This window comes from Cupressus sempervirens, chromosome 3 (genome assembly GCF_028749045.1).
Source record: "Cupressus sempervirens isolate cs-2001-9-10 chromosome 3, ASM2874904v1, whole genome shotgun sequence".
In the NCBI taxonomy this organism is placed as follows: domain Eukaryota; kingdom Viridiplantae; phylum Streptophyta; class Pinopsida; order Cupressales; family Cupressaceae; genus Cupressus; species Cupressus sempervirens.
Genome location: NC_143120.1, coordinates 532,437,654 through 532,455,855, shown reverse-complemented (window position 1 = coordinate 532,455,855; position 18,202 = coordinate 532,437,654). Strand labels below are relative to the sequence as shown.

The following is an 18,202-nucleotide window of genomic DNA, read 5'->3' as shown; positions in this document are numbered from 1 at the left end:
TAAAATTTGTAAAACTAATATTATTCTTCAAACTTACTAACTCTTTTGTTGGGTTGGATCAAGTAGTCAACAATTTATATTTTAAAATTTAATATTTGAATTTATATTGGAAAAGGTAGAAACAAATACTTTATTGATTTAACTCAATTTTATAATTGTTATTTAAATATTTCTTAAAATAACATAATCCTTAATCTTCTTTTTTTAAATTCTCTTCCAACTATCTCTATTCATTGTCCCTATAATAATATATCATTCTCTCTCTTTTAAATCTCTTTGTATCCTTCATTTCTATCAATAAATCTCTATTATTATTATCTCTCTTTTCAATCTGTCTTCATATATATAAATCTTCATATTCCTTCTTTTTTCAACTATTACAAGGAATATATCTCTTCATTCTCTCTTCAATGTGTCTTTAAAGTACATATAATGACTTTTTTTTTTTGGATATACATGGCTCAACAAAAGAATCATGCAGGTGGAATCCCATATTGTATCATTTTTTATTATAAATGATCCATTCATCGCTTCTTGTGAGTCGGAAAGCCTTCACTACAGCAACTTTGTCATCGCTCCTTTGTCACCGCAATGTACTTCCATCGGTGTAGTCTTCCAAACTTCTTAAAAGAACCTAGAAATTTAAGTGCCCAACACTCAAACAACGTTGTGGCTAGCCTAGGGGCATGAAGTCCCCATGCATTTGGCTATTAACTAGCAATAGGATCACCACATGTTCATCAATGCACATCTCTTAGTTTTTTTCTTACTTCTCTAAATTTTATTTTTTTCCATCTTATTTCTACTTCTTATTTTTTCAACCCACAACACTGCAACCATTATGCATATGGCAGGAACTATGACACTCACGTCACTTGTTATATTTGTGGCAATTTGAGGCAAATTAATCTTTTGTATATTTGCGGAAATAAGTCTCCATGACATATAGCTTGCGTTATTAATACTCTACGACAAACATTGGCAATACCAATAAACTTCAAATATACTTTCGGCACTACAATTCCAAAGGTGCCAATAAAGTATTAAATAAGATGTCTGGCCTACATCATTCTTTTATGAAAAGTTCGGCATTACAATTCCGAAGGTCCCAATAAAGTCTTAAATAAGATGTCCGGCATACATCATTCTTTTCTAAAAAGTTCTTATAAGAAGGGGACAAGCTAATCTCCATCAAAAAAAAGTACCAAAGACAAAACAATTTTTTTTTATAAAAATCCAAATTCACAAAAAACAATGTTTCTTTTTCAATTTTTTTTGTTGTTTTCGACTACAAACTATGCAAATCATGAAGATCAAAAGCTGAAATTTTCAAAAAATCCATGATGTTCTCGATCTTTTGAAAATTGATCAATTGTACAATTTTGATGGATAGCCACGTCCGATAAGAAGTATTCCTCGAATACATCTTATGCCAAAGTCTATAAAATCTTTATTTTTTAAAACATTAAACCATTATAAATTGTGTTTCAATAGAGACTTCTCAAATTTGGAATCAATATGCTGCTAATCTCTCTTCAAAATTTCTCCTTCAAATCAGATAAAATACTGCTGCAATATTCTTAAATTTGCCTTTGAATAAAACTTTTTGTAATTGTGGACTATGAAGAAAACCTCACAGGCTAGCAAAAAAAACCAGCTCTGATACCATTCTAATATCCTAGTCGGGTATTTTCCCCAATTTTGGTCTCCAGTAATTTTCAGAAAACAATAGATATCTTTTGCAAATAAACCCAGCCAAAAAAATGGCAATTAACCGATAAATGCTCATTAAAAGAGCTCAAAAAATGTTATTGCATTATACAACAGCGATACAATAACCAAATATCAACATCCAATCGTAAATTCAGTTACACAGCCAGATTGGAAAGAAATAATAGAATGCACATGTAGTCTCAGATGTGAATCCACCACAAATGATGAATAGGGGCTATGTCCAATCCACCTAGAAAATCCTTAAGGTTTCTCTCATCATGCTTCAACAAGAGAAAGCTAGCAACTTCCCAAAGTTCTCCAAAGAGAAATCAAAAAATCAATCTCAAACCCAAGCATATCTGAAAATGAATAAGACCCCCTCTTTTAATGCTCAACAATAACTCTTCAGTTGTCTTCTGTCTCGTCGTCTTACTCCTCCCTTTTGTTAGTTTGGTCCACTTTAAAATATTAAATTGACCCCTTTTTAATTATTTATATTATGTTCTCGTAAGTCCACTTAATATTACATGAACGTGTCCTTAATTTCTTAATGTCTCAAAAAGGGGACATTACAAAGTGGAACACAAAAGTGATTTAGTATAGTCAAGAATCCTCTACCCTCCCCAAAATGCACCGAAGAGGGCAGATTCCACCAAGTCAAGGAATTTCCTTGACATAAGAAAATCCTCCACCCATGCCAAAATGCACCCAACATCACTAGTGCTCATTGACACCTTGGGTGCAAATCCAAGGTAGACATGAACAATGTTGAAGAGTGACTAGGTCTGGACAAAAGGGAGAAGGCAATGCAAGAAAATGCCCAAGTGTTGGCTAATAAATGCAGATCTAAGGAACGAGAAATTGATGAAAATGACTAATTTATGAAAATTCCATGGCATCCTTCAGAACGCCCAAAATTGGAAGTGTGAGGGAAATGGTTATGTATGGATCAAAACAGGTATGAAGATGGATTCATGTTGAATCACTACTCATGAAACATGGGTCAATGAGTTTGATTCAAAATCACACAGTTAAATCCTGATAGCAATATCGCAATTTCACTTGCTGTGGAAATTATCTCCTACTTATCAATTGATGAGCTTAAGGGGCTTTCTAAATGAATGGTTCATAAGGCACAACACTCGGTGAAGGTTTTGCAAATGGGGTTGCAAGCTTTGGGTTTAACCATGGAGGAAACTCTGTAGTTAACCACGCTTAGGCTGGAGTAGTACTGGGATGGGTGACCTCCCAAGAAGTCTCGGTGCTTCACCCTTGTGAGCATCACCTAGATCCAATTTGTGCTAAGTGTTCCATTTATTCTCATGAGAGATGGATTCATGTTGAATCACTACTCATGAAACATGGGTTAATGAGTTTGACTCAAAATCACACAGTTAAATCCTGATAGCGATATCACAAGGTATGAAGATGAAAAAAATAATTAAGTCCTGAAAAATTTCATGGCACCCAAGTACATTCACCCAAAGTGGAAAATGGAAAATCAAGCAAAATGATTTTAATTGTTGAATAAGAAAAGAGAACATGTAAAATGGCTAAACCTATAAAAATCCCTTCACAAGGCTTAATGTGCACCCATGAATGAAGTAATTTTGATGAAAATTTGAGTTGAAGAAAGAAGGTACAAGAATTTTAATGAGAGAATTTTGATGAGAGAGAAGTTTGAAGAGAGTTTTTGGAGAGAGAAGGCAGGAACCTTTACAAAGAGAGGTGAATTTGCAAAGAGTTAGAAAAAATAGAGTTTTTCTGAAAACAAGTAATTTTGAAGCAAATTGCAAAATCAAGAGGCGTGAGAATGTTCGAGAGGATTTTTGAGAGAAGATATGGAAGGGTTTTTATATTCCTTGCACGATTCTTAAGTCAATTATTATTTTGTGGGAGGAAGAATTCCAATTCTAGATGTTCAAGAAAGACATTCAAGTTTCAGAATCTCAGGTCCAGTGTTGAAGACATCCAAGTTTCAAGCAATCTTGTTAAGGCATTCAAGGATCATTGTTCAAGTGCAAATGTACATGGAGAAACACCTTGAAGTTCCTCCAAAAAATCCAAAGATCCCAATCTTCCGATTCCAGACCTAAGATCCAATTCAAGTATGAAAGACTTTAGCAATGACACAACAGTCAACAAGAATGGCACTTAATCAGCTTTCAAAGTTGACACATCCAGATTCTCTACATTGAAGGAAAGGAAAAAATGATAAGCTATTATGGGCAGATGACATTTAATGCATAGTGGGCATTCATTTCAACCCCCACTCCTATTGAGTGAACATACATAATGTGCATTGATTACCCCACTAAAAGAGTCGATTATGTTTGGTCCAAGTAGACCCTCTCATTGATTGTAGATTCGCTCTTCTTGCCTTAACCCTAATCAAGGCTGAGGTGGCAAAATCTGGGTTGTTGGTTTTGTTTCAATACTAGCCACCCATTATAATTTGAGACCTATATAAAGGGCTCACTTCTCATTTGTGAAGGAGAAAATTTGAGATTGTTGCTAAGAACTACCAAGAGAATAAAGTTTTCATTGTTAGTGTCATGGTAATTAATGTATTTTGATGCTTGCAAGTTTTCATTGTTCCCTCACTTAGAATAGACATGCTTTGATTTCAGTGGAGAATATAATGGTGTTTGATGAATTTCCATGGCTTGTACTTTTGGCAGTTTCCTGATTGTAAGTTGTCATGTAAAGTAACCCAGAGCCCCCTTTTCTGTAGATGTTTAACTTCTATCATTAAATTGCACTGTTCATTATGATACTGTTCATTGTAATACTAAAATTCTTTGCATAACCCTTAGAAGATTGCACAAGTTCTTGTTGAGTTGTAGTTGATCTTGGTGAAGCAAAGCTTGGTTCCTGGGAGTCTGTCCTCTAGAGCACTATCCATTGATATAATTGCCTTTAGGAGTAGACTTAGAACCTTCTATCTCTTTCCCCTTTAGTTTCAGTTCATTTCAGTTGTGTCTATTCAAAGAAGCATCAGGAGACTTCAATATCTGATGGAGTTCGAGCCAGCAAAGTTGAAGAACGACTCAAACCTAAGCCCCTTGGATGACGAGCATATCAGATCAACCATTGAGCTTATCCACAGTCAACAACTGACATAAAAGAACCTTGGAGTCCATTGTACAATCTTAGCATACACGTGATTTTTCTCAAGAGAGGATCTCAATATTTTCTTCTATTGTTAATGCAGTCATAAAACACCTGTCAACAGGACTTTAGCTCTCACTCATTGCATCTAATGGCTCACACAATCTACAAGTAATGAGGAGCTACGGTGCCCCTTGGGGTTGCACCAGCCATAATATCTTCCACATCAATCTAGAAATCTTTGTGTTTGCTTTGTGTATACAAAATTAAACGTTAAGCTCTAAAAAATAAGCTGGTACAATGCTTAATTCAAAACATTTAGGGCTCATTGGGGATGAATATAGTAAGAACTAAGATGTAAGCAATGGGACTTTGCTATTATAATCACAAACCTCTCTAGGACCAATAAGCTTGACAATGTATTAATTTATATTAAAATATTGGCATGAAGCTTGTATGTCTATCACACTAGTCACCTAAATCTTTTTAAATAAGAAATTTGACAGTTCATATCATTAACAAATAACTAATTGGATAAATCACATTACATTAATGTGAAAAAAATACCATAAATTTCTAATATCAAATTCAAATCTTCATGATCAATATATGATGTTTTAAAATAAGATCTGTCTATTACTTTGTTGTATTAAAATGATGTGGCCCACCATAAGTGACAATAAGATTATCAACCAATGGTATAATCCCTGCTTCATAAATTTGGTTTGAACTCATAAGACTTGTATTTGAAAGGTAAATGCTTGACATTTTATTTGATGAACTGCAAATGTATTTATACAGGAGATATAGAGTTGATATAACTGCAAATGTATAACTGGCTTATATAACTGGCATAGGAAGCATACGCTTTTATGGATTAATGGATTAATAACACACTGCTAAGCCCACTGATGATGATCTCTTTTCATCTCTTATTATGTAGCTGATGAGTAATATGGAGAACCTTGTCAGTTTAGAAGTTTTGAACGGCAACAAAAAGTTCTATTGATTGTTTCTAAATGCAGATGCAACCACAGAAAATGATGCTTGCAGCATTTGTATAGAGGATCTTTCACAAGGATTTCTCAAAGAATAAACTAGGTTTTGCTAAAATTTAACACAAGTTCCATGCATTGATATTCTAAATATTGAATGAATGTCCTCACCCTTTGTGTGTGCTGACACTTACCATCCATACTCCTTCATTAGAAAAATTTGCTGATACTTTGTTAAACTTTGAGCCCAGACTCAACTCCTCTGCTACTTCAGGAACATTTTTGAAAAGGAAACCAAAACCATTGGCATCAAGAACTGCCAAATCGTAATTAACATCTAAGATTGCGTTACCTCCTGCAGGTATAAAATTAGAAGTCAACATGTCAAAACATAAAGATTACTGAATAATTCAGAGTTATTGAGATGAGAATATCCCTTTTACGCACACTAAAAAATTGCATAGTTATTTGACCTCAAAGACATAAAGGTCACAAACTAAAAACCAAGTCAATCAATTCATTGTGGGATTGAGTTCTCTTCATATTTTACAAAAGCCCGGTACATGTACCGTAACAATTGAGGACATGTCTAGTATAAATTGAAGATAAACTTTTCTATCTCCTCCATCAACCGCCAATAAAGTAATACATATATGCAATTCATAAAAGGAAGCACTGCATGTTCTGCTCAAGTCATGGGAATATGGATCAACTGATCAAGAATTGTTTGGCTGAATGACACCATAAGGAAGAAAGGTGTTTAGCTATAAAATGAACCTAAAATAAAATGTAGCAAATATGAAAATGAAAAATGACAATTCCTGGTTGGAATCCTGCTTCTAATTGTACTCTTCAACATTGCCCATCAGATATGTAAACCTTCATGCTAGTAGCTTAGCTTATTAGGTAGAATGACCATGAACTTCTCATGGACAACTGTCGCTGGCACAGGACCAGGTTGGGAAATACTAGGAGGATATCAAGGATTCCTTCAAATCCTTTCTTAACATTAAAAATTGACTCACTTTTGGTGGAAGAGGAAAAATAAACAATTTAAGTTTTGCATTTGTAGTTGTGTCAGTGACAGGGTGTGAGCCCAGCGATCCTAAAATTTATGCACCCCAGTTGGAAATTTTGCCATCTTATGTTTCAAGTTACTTTGCCATAAACCCAGTTCAATGTTATTTACTCTTTATATTTTACTATCTAGACCACTTTCTTGTTTGGAATAGACGGTTACTTTTTGATGCGATCATCATATTAGAGGGTAGTATTTATAATTTGAGATTGTGTAAGCAAGCATTGTTAAGATAAATGAATGTGACAAGTGCTTCTATGATGATTGATTTGATAAAAGATGATTGTAGCTATCTTATTTATTTTATTATGTCTACTGTTGACATTTTTTGTGATATGGCATATATTGGTGTGGAGCTCCGTCTTATTTTTGGCCTTGCTTTTGGTCAATATATTGACATTCTTGTAACAGTAGTCAACAAAAGTACACATTTATCTGCTCAGAATTGATCCAAGGTGTTTGACAACTCCAAATTTATTGTACTGGGTGCCAACCTTCAGCTAAAGAAATCAAAACTAAGGCAACATTATTGAGCAATGAGCAACAAGATAGCAAAACAAGTACAAGATATAAACTTTGCTTTCCTTCTAAGTTTTAAGGAATAAAACTGTAATGTCCTAGACCAAATTAATGATGCAAGTCCAATGTTCAACCCTCCACATACACTTATTATTTAAATAACACTATCAGCCCTAGCATTCAATCAGATCCTAAAAATTCCTATTGTTGTTTATAAATTGACAAGGTCATTGCACTTCAACCCATAAATGACATAAATAAATACCAATCTTCTTGTTATACTGAACAACAAACAACAGGTGTAAATCCCAAACTCTTTATATAATAATGGTTAAATTTTATTCAAATGATTTGACAATATAACTACAACACCTAATCTGATATTCATACCAACAACAATTGCAAATAGGAACAATATAATCAGACTGGAGTCTGCATCTAATGAAACTCAAATACTAACTCTATATTAGATTACACTCTAAAACAAGTAACCAAAGAAACAAGATATGAAAGTTTATTGGTCAGTCTGTCCTTTACAAATGAGATATTAAAGGTGAATAGTTTCTTCCCAAATGCATCTCTAATAGTAAACAAGGATAATTTGAAATACTAAGCTGGATATATTTTATGAATAAATGTAGGCCGTTCAATGTGTACCAGTAGTTCTGAAGGTGTGTTGAAGGACAACTCTCTTTGGAGCATCAACACTATAAGGGAAAAATTGAGAAGACAAGGCCATCGCAACTACACTGAAATGCAGTAGGAATTGCATTGGTACAGATTGTGCTAACCAGCTTCCAGCAATGCTTAACAATGGACCAACACACCAGCCAACAACAACTCCAGTAACACAGGCAATTGCAATATCTGAAACAAAGTAGCCTGCAGTACAAATTAAGTATTAATATGAATTGGTTAAATATAAATAATTAAAAACAGGTAAATGTTTAAATGAAAAAAAGGCATTCCATTTAACAGAGAGTGTAAGTTGCACTATGAAGAGATATTATACTTGAATTTGAAGCTGTACAAGCAATAAAGAGGATGTCAAATTTATCTTGTAAGATATCACAATCAATCTCCTCAGTTACCTGCATAGTAAGAACTATCTGCAAGGCAGTACTAACTTGGAAACTAAGTTGAACTGCAACTTAAACTGCAGCTAGGATTGAAACATATATTTCCTTTCAGTCAAACCACCATTCAACTTTTGGCATCTTTCTTATCATGGAAGAGCATCAAAGAAGATTTTCCTCCTTTTGCACTTCCCAACTTTTCAAATCCTTGTAGTCTTTGGCTAAGTTGCCAATTTGGGTTCCGGTTCGAGTAGAGTTATGGGTATGGGTATGCAGGTATGACAATTGTTTTCCCTTGGGTATGGATTCAAGTTTGCTTGTGTATATGTGTGTGTGTGAGGAATTTATGTATACCTCTGTGTATAATAAATTTATGTATACATGTTCAACCATCAAAGCAATAAATATAAAAAGAGTGATACTCGTAAATACATAATTGTCTACGTAACCTAAGGATGCGTGTCTGCCCAAAAACACTGGGTTTTAGAAATGGGGACATCCTCGGTATGGGGGAATGGGTATGGGACGTCCCCCATCCCCAAAATTCCATATTTGATAGGAAATGTCCCGGAGACACAGGGACGCATGGCCAAAAAATTGGGGACGTACGGCTGTCCTCGGGACAGAAAGGGATGCCACAGACGTCCCTCGACTATCTGTCCCCAAAGTTAAGCAAATTAAAACACAAAAAAGTAAAGGTTAAAAATAGTTTTTTTGGTATGTAATTGGGCATCCAATGAGGCCCGCCTCCCCACTTGACCTAAAAGGTAAAAAACAAGCACATTTGGCAAGGTTTGACATTTTTATTTCATTTGCATTTGGAGTTCGAGCTTGTAGCAGCACCTGAGATTTTCATTTTGCAAAAAGAGGAGGTAATTTTTTTGATTCCAAGTACTTGTGCAAGGGTTTGAGCTTCCTCTATTGTGCACCAAGTATGAAAGTCTTTATGCTTCCATTTTCCATTTTTTAAATAGATTTGCAACTTGAAAGAGTCTAATTTTTTTTCTTTTTTTTTAATGCTTCAGTTCATATTTAAATCTCAAAACAAAGCACAATGAGTAGCAGTGAAAGTAGTAGTAGTGATGGTGATGATGAATATGTGGTTGGGGGTGATATCGTGTAATATACTCTGCTGCGATTGATCAAAAATATGGGACTTGGTTTACTGGTAATTTTGTCGAACAATTGTCATGTAAATCATTTCTCAAACAACCGACTACTATTATACTATGCTCTCATAAATGAAATACACACGACTATCAACTTGCAACGTTATACTTCAATAAGTTCCAGCCAAAGTATTTGAGACACAGCGTGCACTCAAGAATTATAATAGGGTGATTTAATCATTACAGATTATACTGATGCAAATGATACGAATGTTTAAGTTCAGCTATAAAAAGAACAAACAATACTAAGCAACAAATGGCGTGATTAACATATGGGGTGATAGTTGTGGTAAATTGAGTTCGCTCCAACATTACAGATTCTACTGATGCAGATGATACAAATGTTTAAGTTCAGATATAAAAAGAACAAACAGCACTAAGCAACAAATGGCGTGACTAACATATGGGGTGATAGTTGTGGTAAATTGAGTCTGCTCCAACCTCCTTCTAATGCCCACGTTCAGTTGTCTAACGTCAAATGGTACTTACACCTCTGACCACACTCATCATTTGTGCTTTGCTCCCGTCCTCACACCGGTACCCACTACCTGGCTTATTCTGTTTGTGAATCCTGCAACTTGATATCAACGTTGCTAGCTTTCTGAAACCACTTCCACCCTTGACCCATGTAATGCGCTACCACTGTAAGAATTTTCCACACTATAAATCGGTCTCACTGGGACCCCAATCTGCTACTCCCAACTTCAGTGTTCACATGAAGAGTTACCCTGAGGGAGCCGACAACATTCTATTTCCACTGGCTGCTACACTTTCAAATATCACCTAGTACTTAATGATGAAATGTAGCTGATGGAGGAGAGAACACTTACGTTTGAACTAAACCTTCTACTGCCGTGAGATTACTAGAACCGTCCTCTGCTGTCAAAAATCTCTATTGTGCAAATATCAGCCTATATGTAATGTTAAGACCTTTTTCAATCACCTTATTAAGACTGGAGCTACACTCTCCTGATGTGAATCGATCCAATCCTTAACTTCGAAAATATGCTATGAGTATTAGTTTTCGTCCAGTCTTACTTTTTATTCCTTAGGGGTTTCGTCCTTAGGAACAAATCCAATCACATTAAGCAACCATTAGAATTTCATATAAATGTCATATATTCGTTGTATTTTTCCCAAGACCAACCCTCCTTTTTATAACCTTGAAATGAGGAAAGAGTGGTGGAATAAGAGATGTGGGATAAAACACCAATTTCATCTTTTAGTCACTTAAGTCACTTTATAAAGTAAATGTCTTAATAAGACATAAAGTAACTTTATTAAAGTACTTTAATACATTAAATGACGAACTTAAAACAAATCTTCCCTTGTGATTGGTAAGTATCCTTTTTGGGAATGTCATTAATCTATCCGGATGTGGAGATAGATTAACCAGGCGCCAAAGAACTAGTGCGAAAGAGGGGACATGACAGTTCTCCCTTCCCAAGATTGCTTGCCCTCCAGCAATCTCAATGCTAGATGTTGTAAAATAGACTCAACTTCCCAAGTGGTGTCTTCATACGGTAAATCCTTCTAGCGAACTAGATATTCTTTAATAGATCTGTTTCACAGCTTCTTTTCCCTGGTCTCAATCACCTCAGTCAGTTCCAGTACAAGTCTACCCTCCTCGTCAAGTGGAGGCAAGCCCTCTAATGGTACAACCTGCTGACCAATTGCCTTCTTGGGGCATAAGACATGAAACACATTGTGGATTCGACTGTCACCATGTAAATCCAACTCGTAAGCAACCTCACCAACCCTCTTGGTGATGCAATAAGGTCCGTAAAATCTAGGCTTAAGCTTTTTTGACCCACTTTTCTTCAAGGAGCTCTGTCTATATGGTTGGAGACAAAGATAAACCATGTCACCTATCTCGAAGCTTTGCTCAGTACAATGTCGATCAACATATAACTTCTATTGGTTCTGCACCTTTTGAATATTATCTCTAAGAGATCTGAGAATATCCTATTGATCCTAGACCCAATTTTTGGCAAAGGGAGCCCTGTTCTCTTGTAAAACCAAGTCAATGAAAGAGAGAGGTTCGTAACCATAAAGAGCACAGAAAGGAGTCATCTAAATGGACATATGATATGTGGAGTTACAGCAATACTCCCCTAAATACAACCATTTAACCCATGCTCTTTGCTGACTTGCAATGTAGTTTCTCAAATACCCTTCCACCCATTTATTCACTATTTCTGTTTGACCATCTATCTACGAGTGATAGCTAGTACTGGGTGTCAACTCTGTACTTGCCAATCTGAAAACCTCCTGCCAAAAGTTACTAAGAAACCTGTTGTCTATATCACTCACGATAGTCCTGGGTAATTCATAAAGACGAAAAACCTCTCAAAAGAGCAACTTGGCCACTTGAGAGGCTGACCAGTCCGCCACAATAGCAAAGAAGTGCACGAACTTAGTCAACCTGTCTATCACCACAAAAATGCAGTCTCTGCCCTAGACCCTCAGCAATCTTGTAATAAAATCCATGGAGATACTCTCTCACCTCTGAGCTGGAATAGGGAGAGGCTGAAGTAAACCTAATAGAAAGCCCTGCTCTGACTTGTTCTACTGACAAGTCTGGCACTCTCTAACATGCTGCAATACATCGTCTTTTAGCCCCTTCCATGAGAATCTCTCTCTAAACTGCCTGTAGGTTTTGAAAAAACCTAAGTGACCCGTTGAAGGTGCATCATGTATAGTGTGCTTAATGTTCGTTTTAAGTTTGGATTCTGGTACTAGGTAAATTCTATTCTTATAATATATAATATCATTCATCACCTTGTACCGATCATCCTAAAGTAGACCATCCATAATCTGACAAGCGTGAGTATTTTTGGAATACCCAACTAACAATCGAGACTTCCAATTTGCTGAAATCTCGGAAATGGCACAATACTCCATCACTGAGGGTCTCCTAGAAAGTGCATCAGCAACTATGTTATTTTTCCCCTTGACATATTCAATGTCAAAATCATATGCTTGAACCTTGCTGCCCCATTTTTGTTGTCTTTCATTCAACTCCTTCTGTTCCAAAAAGTAACGCAAGCTATTATGATTCGTCTTTACTGTGAACTTGCTTCCTACCAAGTACTGTCTAAACTTGGCTAAAGCATGCATTATGGCCAGCATTTCCTTATCATTTGTAGAATATAACAGCTCGCTGCCCCGAAGTTTCCTACTCTCAAAAGCTATGGGATGACGGTCCTAAATCAAAATTGCCTCGATTCCGCTTCCTAAAGCATCACACTCCAAAACAAAGGGTCTAGAAAAATTAGGAAGTGTCAGAACTGGGCGCGTGCTCATCAGCTGTTTCAGTCTAGCAAAGACTGCCTCTAAATCCTCTATCCATCTAAATGCCCCTTTCCATGTTAGATCAGTAAGGGGGGCTGCTCCCTGGGAAAAACCTTTGGCGAATCGCCTATAATAAAACAAAGGCCAAGGAAGCCCTACAACTCAAGTACATCTCTCAGTGGTGGCCAATCGAGGATTACCTATATCTTTTCCTAATGTACCTTAACTCCCTCTGCACCAATCACGTGACCCAAATAGAGAATCTCAGTTAATCCAAATTCGCACTTAGACTCCTTTGCAAATAAAGAGTGTTCTTCCATGAGGCTAAGGATCTTATCTAGGTGCTGCAAATGTTCCTCCCAAGTCCTGCTAAAGATCAATATGTCATCAAAGAAAACCAATACACTCTTTCATAGCTACTTTTTGAAGATGTGGTTCATGCATGACTGAAAAGTAGCTGATGTGTTAGTGAGCCCATATGGCATTACCAAAAAATCATAGTGTCCGTAGTGGCATCTGAAAGTTGTCTTATGCACATCCTCCTCTCGGACACGTATCTGATGGTATCCTAATCGAAGATCTATCTTCGCGAAATAAAAAACTCCATAAAGCTCATCCAGTAACTCATCAATGAGGGGAACAAGATACCTGTTTTTAATGATTCTCTTATTAAGGATGTGGTAATCAATACACATCAGAAGGGTGCCATCCTTCTTCTTAACCAACACCACTGAAGAGGCAAAAGGCTGGAGCTGAGCCTGATATGTCCCATATCTAGTAGTTCCTTAGTTGTCTTCTCTATCTCTTCCTTATAATGCCTGGGGTGACGATAAGGAGTGGTAATGACAAGTTTGGCACCCTCTAGCTCAATTATATGCTCAAACCCTCTATTTGGTGGAACACCTAGGGGTAAATCCTCAAATACCCTCATGTGCTTGTCAAGCACCATCTGGATGTCACAATGGTACTGTTGTCCTCTATCCTATGTCTCCTTAGAAGAGATGAAACACTATGTCGCCCACTCGATATCATCGTGCCTAAAAATGGCTTCCATCGTATGAGTTGTTATCAACCTGAGTCCGCTATCTAGTATAGTCTTTAGGACTATCAACCGATCACCTTGTAAGAATTCCAACTGCATTGTCTCGTGATCAAATGTGTACCTGCAGAGAGTCCTTAACCACTGTCTACCTAGAATGGTGTCCAACCCATCCAAATCAACAACAAAAAATCAATCTCTAAAAGATAATCATCAAACTATATCTGAAGACTGGATACCTTCTCCATGCAACTCAAAACCTCACCACCTGCTACCTTCACTTCGAACTTGGGTATGCCGACTATCTGCAATCCTCTCTTAGATACCATTTGTGTGCTAATGAAATTATGGGATGCTCCTCTATCCAAAAGGAAAACAATGCGCTGTCCTCTAACAACACCCTTCACCCTAAAAGGATGACATGTTGGATCACTAGAAAGGGTGGCTATAACAGGAGGTTGTTCAGTAGCGTTTTTCTTCTTTTTATCTTTAAGATTCTACTTTTCACCATCTTCCTCCTCGTTGTCCTCAACATCACTACATTCTTGCTGCTCTCCTCCATCCTCTAAAAGAACCTCAACATAGTGAATCTTGCCTTTACCAAGGCATCTATGATCAGGAGTCCAAGGTTCTCTACAAGTGAAGCACAATTTCTTCCTCCTAAGTTCATTATGTGTCTCAAAATCCAATCTAGGAGGATTTGGTTTTTGCTGGTTTTTGTTCCCTTGGAATGATGTAGACCGTTTATAGGGTTTCTTCGAAGGCTGCAGTAGTGAAGAAGGTGAATCCAAGTCATGGGAGATCTTAATCGCATCATCCAAAGTGTTTGGTTTAAGGACCTTAACCAAACCCCTAAATCTGTCTTGTAACCCTTTTATGAACAACATCACCTTACATTGTTCTGTCATATCCAGTACCATCACTAATATTCGTTGAAACTCATCAATGAAGTTATCCAAGGACCCACTGTCGTAACTGAGCCAAATACTTGTAATAAACTTCAATATCCTTCATGTCAAAACGAGAAATCAGCTTGGAGCTGAAAATCTCGTATGAAGTTATGAGACCATGATCCTGGGTGACTAATCCATGATGCCACCAATCATACACTGCTTCCTCAAGGTGCATCGTGGCAAATCTGATGGCTTTTGTCTCTAACATAGGTTTAAGAGTTAGGTACGTGTCTAGCTTGTGAATCCAAGCTCTCGTAGATGTCTTACTATTGTCATCAAAAGTAGGGAGAGTTAATTTGTTCATAGCATGCTTTAGGTCCCTGTTTGGTGCTCTAGGCCTCCTATCCTATTGCTGCCTATCTGACTCCCTTTTCTGATTTAGATATTGGATAAAGGACATATTTTGTTTAATAGTACCGAGAAACAAATCTCATTCATCATACGTTGCTATAACATTGTCTGGTAGTAAATTTGGTGATGCCTCTTCATCTGCATTAAACACTAGCATTAAAGGCTTGTCAGTGTTACGTGTGGGAGCCCTAACAGCTCAGGGTGATCCAACTACACTATTTCCCCCACTGTGATAGCTTGGGGCTCTCCTATTAATAGGAGCTAATTGTTGTATATTAATTGCAAGTTGTTGCAGCGCATCAGCTATGTTGTTATGCCCATATCTAATAGCCCGCAATGTTTCCCGTACTTCCCTATCCTATTCAATTTCATTATGTGTCATTTGAATGTTGTTTACCTGTTCTACCTATCCAAAATGATCAACCTGTTTAGTTTGTTCAATTTGTTCACCTATTCCAAAAATTAATTCCTCATCCACTGAATAGGTATCTTCAATCTCAATATGTTCTGAAGAATCTACTTGTTCCAGCTGTAGATGACTAAATTTATAATGTCTTTTTCTCATTCTTGGCTATCATTTTTTTGGATAAACATCAATTTACAAATATTTTGTTTTTTCCACAAGATGGCAGGTCTTGTGGCTCTAATACCACTATAATATACTCTACTACGATTCATCAAAAATATGGGACTTGGTCTGCTAGTAATTTTGTCAAACAGTTGTCATGTAAATGATTTCTCAAACAACCGACTACTGTTACTACCATACTCTCAAAAATGAAATACACACTACTATCAACTTGCAGCTTTATACTTCAATAAGTTCCAATCAAAGTATTTGAGACACAACGTGCACTCAAGAATTATAACAGGGTGATTTAATCATTATAGATTATACTAATGAAGATGATACGAATGTTTTTGTTCAGAGATAAAAAGAACAAACAGTACTAAGCAACAAATGGTGTGACTAACATATGGGGTGATAGTTGTGGTAAACTGAGTCATCTCCAACCTCCTTCTACTGCCCACATTCAACTGCCTAACGTTAAATGGTACTTACACCTTTGACCACACTCATTGTCTATGCTTTGCTCTCGTCCCCACACCAATACCCACCGCCTGGCTTATTCTGGTTGTGAATCCTGTGACTTGATATTAACGTCGTCGGCTTTTCGAAACCACTTCCACCCTTGACCCATGTAATGCGCTACCACTGTAAGAATTTTCCACACTGTAAATCAGTCTCACTGAGACCCGGACTTGCTACTCCCAACTTTGGTGTTCACATGAAGAGTTACCGTGAGGGAACCGACAACATTCTATTTCCACTAGCCGCTACACTTCCGAATATCACCTGGTAGTGAACGATGAAATGTAGTTGATGGAAGAGAGAACACTTACATTTGTACTAAACCTTCTACTGCCGTGAGATTACTGGAATCATCCTCTGCTGTCCAAAATCTCTGCTATGCAAAATTCGGCCTGCATGTAATGTTAAGACCTTTTTCAATCACCTTATTAAAACTGGAGCTACACTCTCCTGATGTGAATCGATCCAATCCTTAACTCTGAAAATATGTTGTAAGTACTAGTTTTCGTCCAATCTCACTTTTTATTCCTTAGGGGTTTCATCCTCAGGAACAAATCCAATCACATTAAGTAACCATTAGGATTTCATATAAATGTCATATTCGTTGTATTTTTCCCAAGACTAGGCCTCCTTTTTATAACCTCGAAGTGAGGAAAGAGTGTTGGAATAAGAGATGTGGGATAAAACACCAATTTCGTCTTCAAGTCACTTAAGTCACTTTATAAAGTGAATGTCTTAATAAAACATAAACTAAATTTATTAAAGTACTTTAATACATTAAATGACGAATTTAAGAAAAATCTTCCCTTGTGACTGGCAGGCATCCTTTCTAGAAATGTTGTTAATCTATCTGGATGCAAAGATAGATTAACCAAGCACCAAAAGAACTAACACGAAGAGAGGACATGACATATTGCTAGTAGAGGAATTGGGAAAGACGCTGAGTCTAAAATTGATTTATTTAAATGCCCTTCCACCATCATGAGCAAATATGCAAAGGGTCCTTTCAATCGAAAAAAACCTCTTCTCCAATATGTCACACCTAGGCAACAAAGTAAAAAGAATGCAAGAGGGAGTAGGGTGTGGGATTGCTATGTTTGTCTTGATGATTTTAGAGGCAGCTATACAAGGGTGAAGTCACACATTTTAAGTGTTGCATGCAATAGAGTCAAAGCTTGTCCTCAGTTGGCTGATGAGGAGAGATTAGAATGCTAAAGATTGCACTTAGAGGTTGAAATTGGTGGGGGGGGGGGGGGGAGTGCGGGGGGCAAAATTTGACAATGACATCACCATCTGCTCAATCATCTAGGCATATGTCATCCGCCATTTCAACTAGTGTCAGCCCTACTAAGACTAGAGGGAAGAGGAAGATAGGTAGTAGTGAGAAGGGCTCGGTAGAAAGTTTGTTTAATGCATAGGAAAAAGAAGCTCGTGAGGCATCCATTGGTAGATTGTTTGTTATCCCATTTCATGTAGCTCGTTCTATCTATTTTAAATAAATGATGAAAGATATATTAACTACGAATCCCTCATTTGTACCCCCTGGTGAGCATAAGCTACGAACCACCATCTACTCTAAGATTGCTTTGTTGTTTGAGGATATGAAACGTACTTGGGTTAGGACAGACTGCTCTATTGTGATGGACGGGTGGACCGATGTTAGACATTGACCACTTATCAATATCATTGTCATATCCCCTGTTGGCTCTTATTTTTTGAAAGCCATAGATTGCTCAGGAAAGTGTAAAGGATGCATAGTTTCAGTTCACCATGTTGAGGGATGCCATAAAGGAGGTTGGGCCAGCTAATGT

At 36.9% G+C, this 18,202-nt stretch overlaps 1 protein-coding gene across 3 annotated transcripts in view; it reads right to left on the bottom strand.

Moving 5' to 3' along the window:
* The window catches only part of LOC149567512 (Zn-dependent exopeptidases superfamily protein), a 153,434-nt gene that overhangs the window by 18,161 nt on the left and 117,071 nt on the right, over positions 1-18,202 (bottom strand). For all 3 annotated transcript variants that reach the window (XM_089820730.1, XM_089820731.1, XM_089820732.1), the window contains 2 exons: positions 8,074-8,298; positions 6,014-6,174 (listed from right to left, as the gene is read on the bottom strand). In XM_089820730.1, the coding sequence (XP_089676856.1) occupies positions 6,014-6,174; positions 8,074-8,298 (386 nt within the window). The remainder of the gene's footprint in view (positions 1-6,013; positions 6,175-8,073; positions 8,299-18,202) is intronic.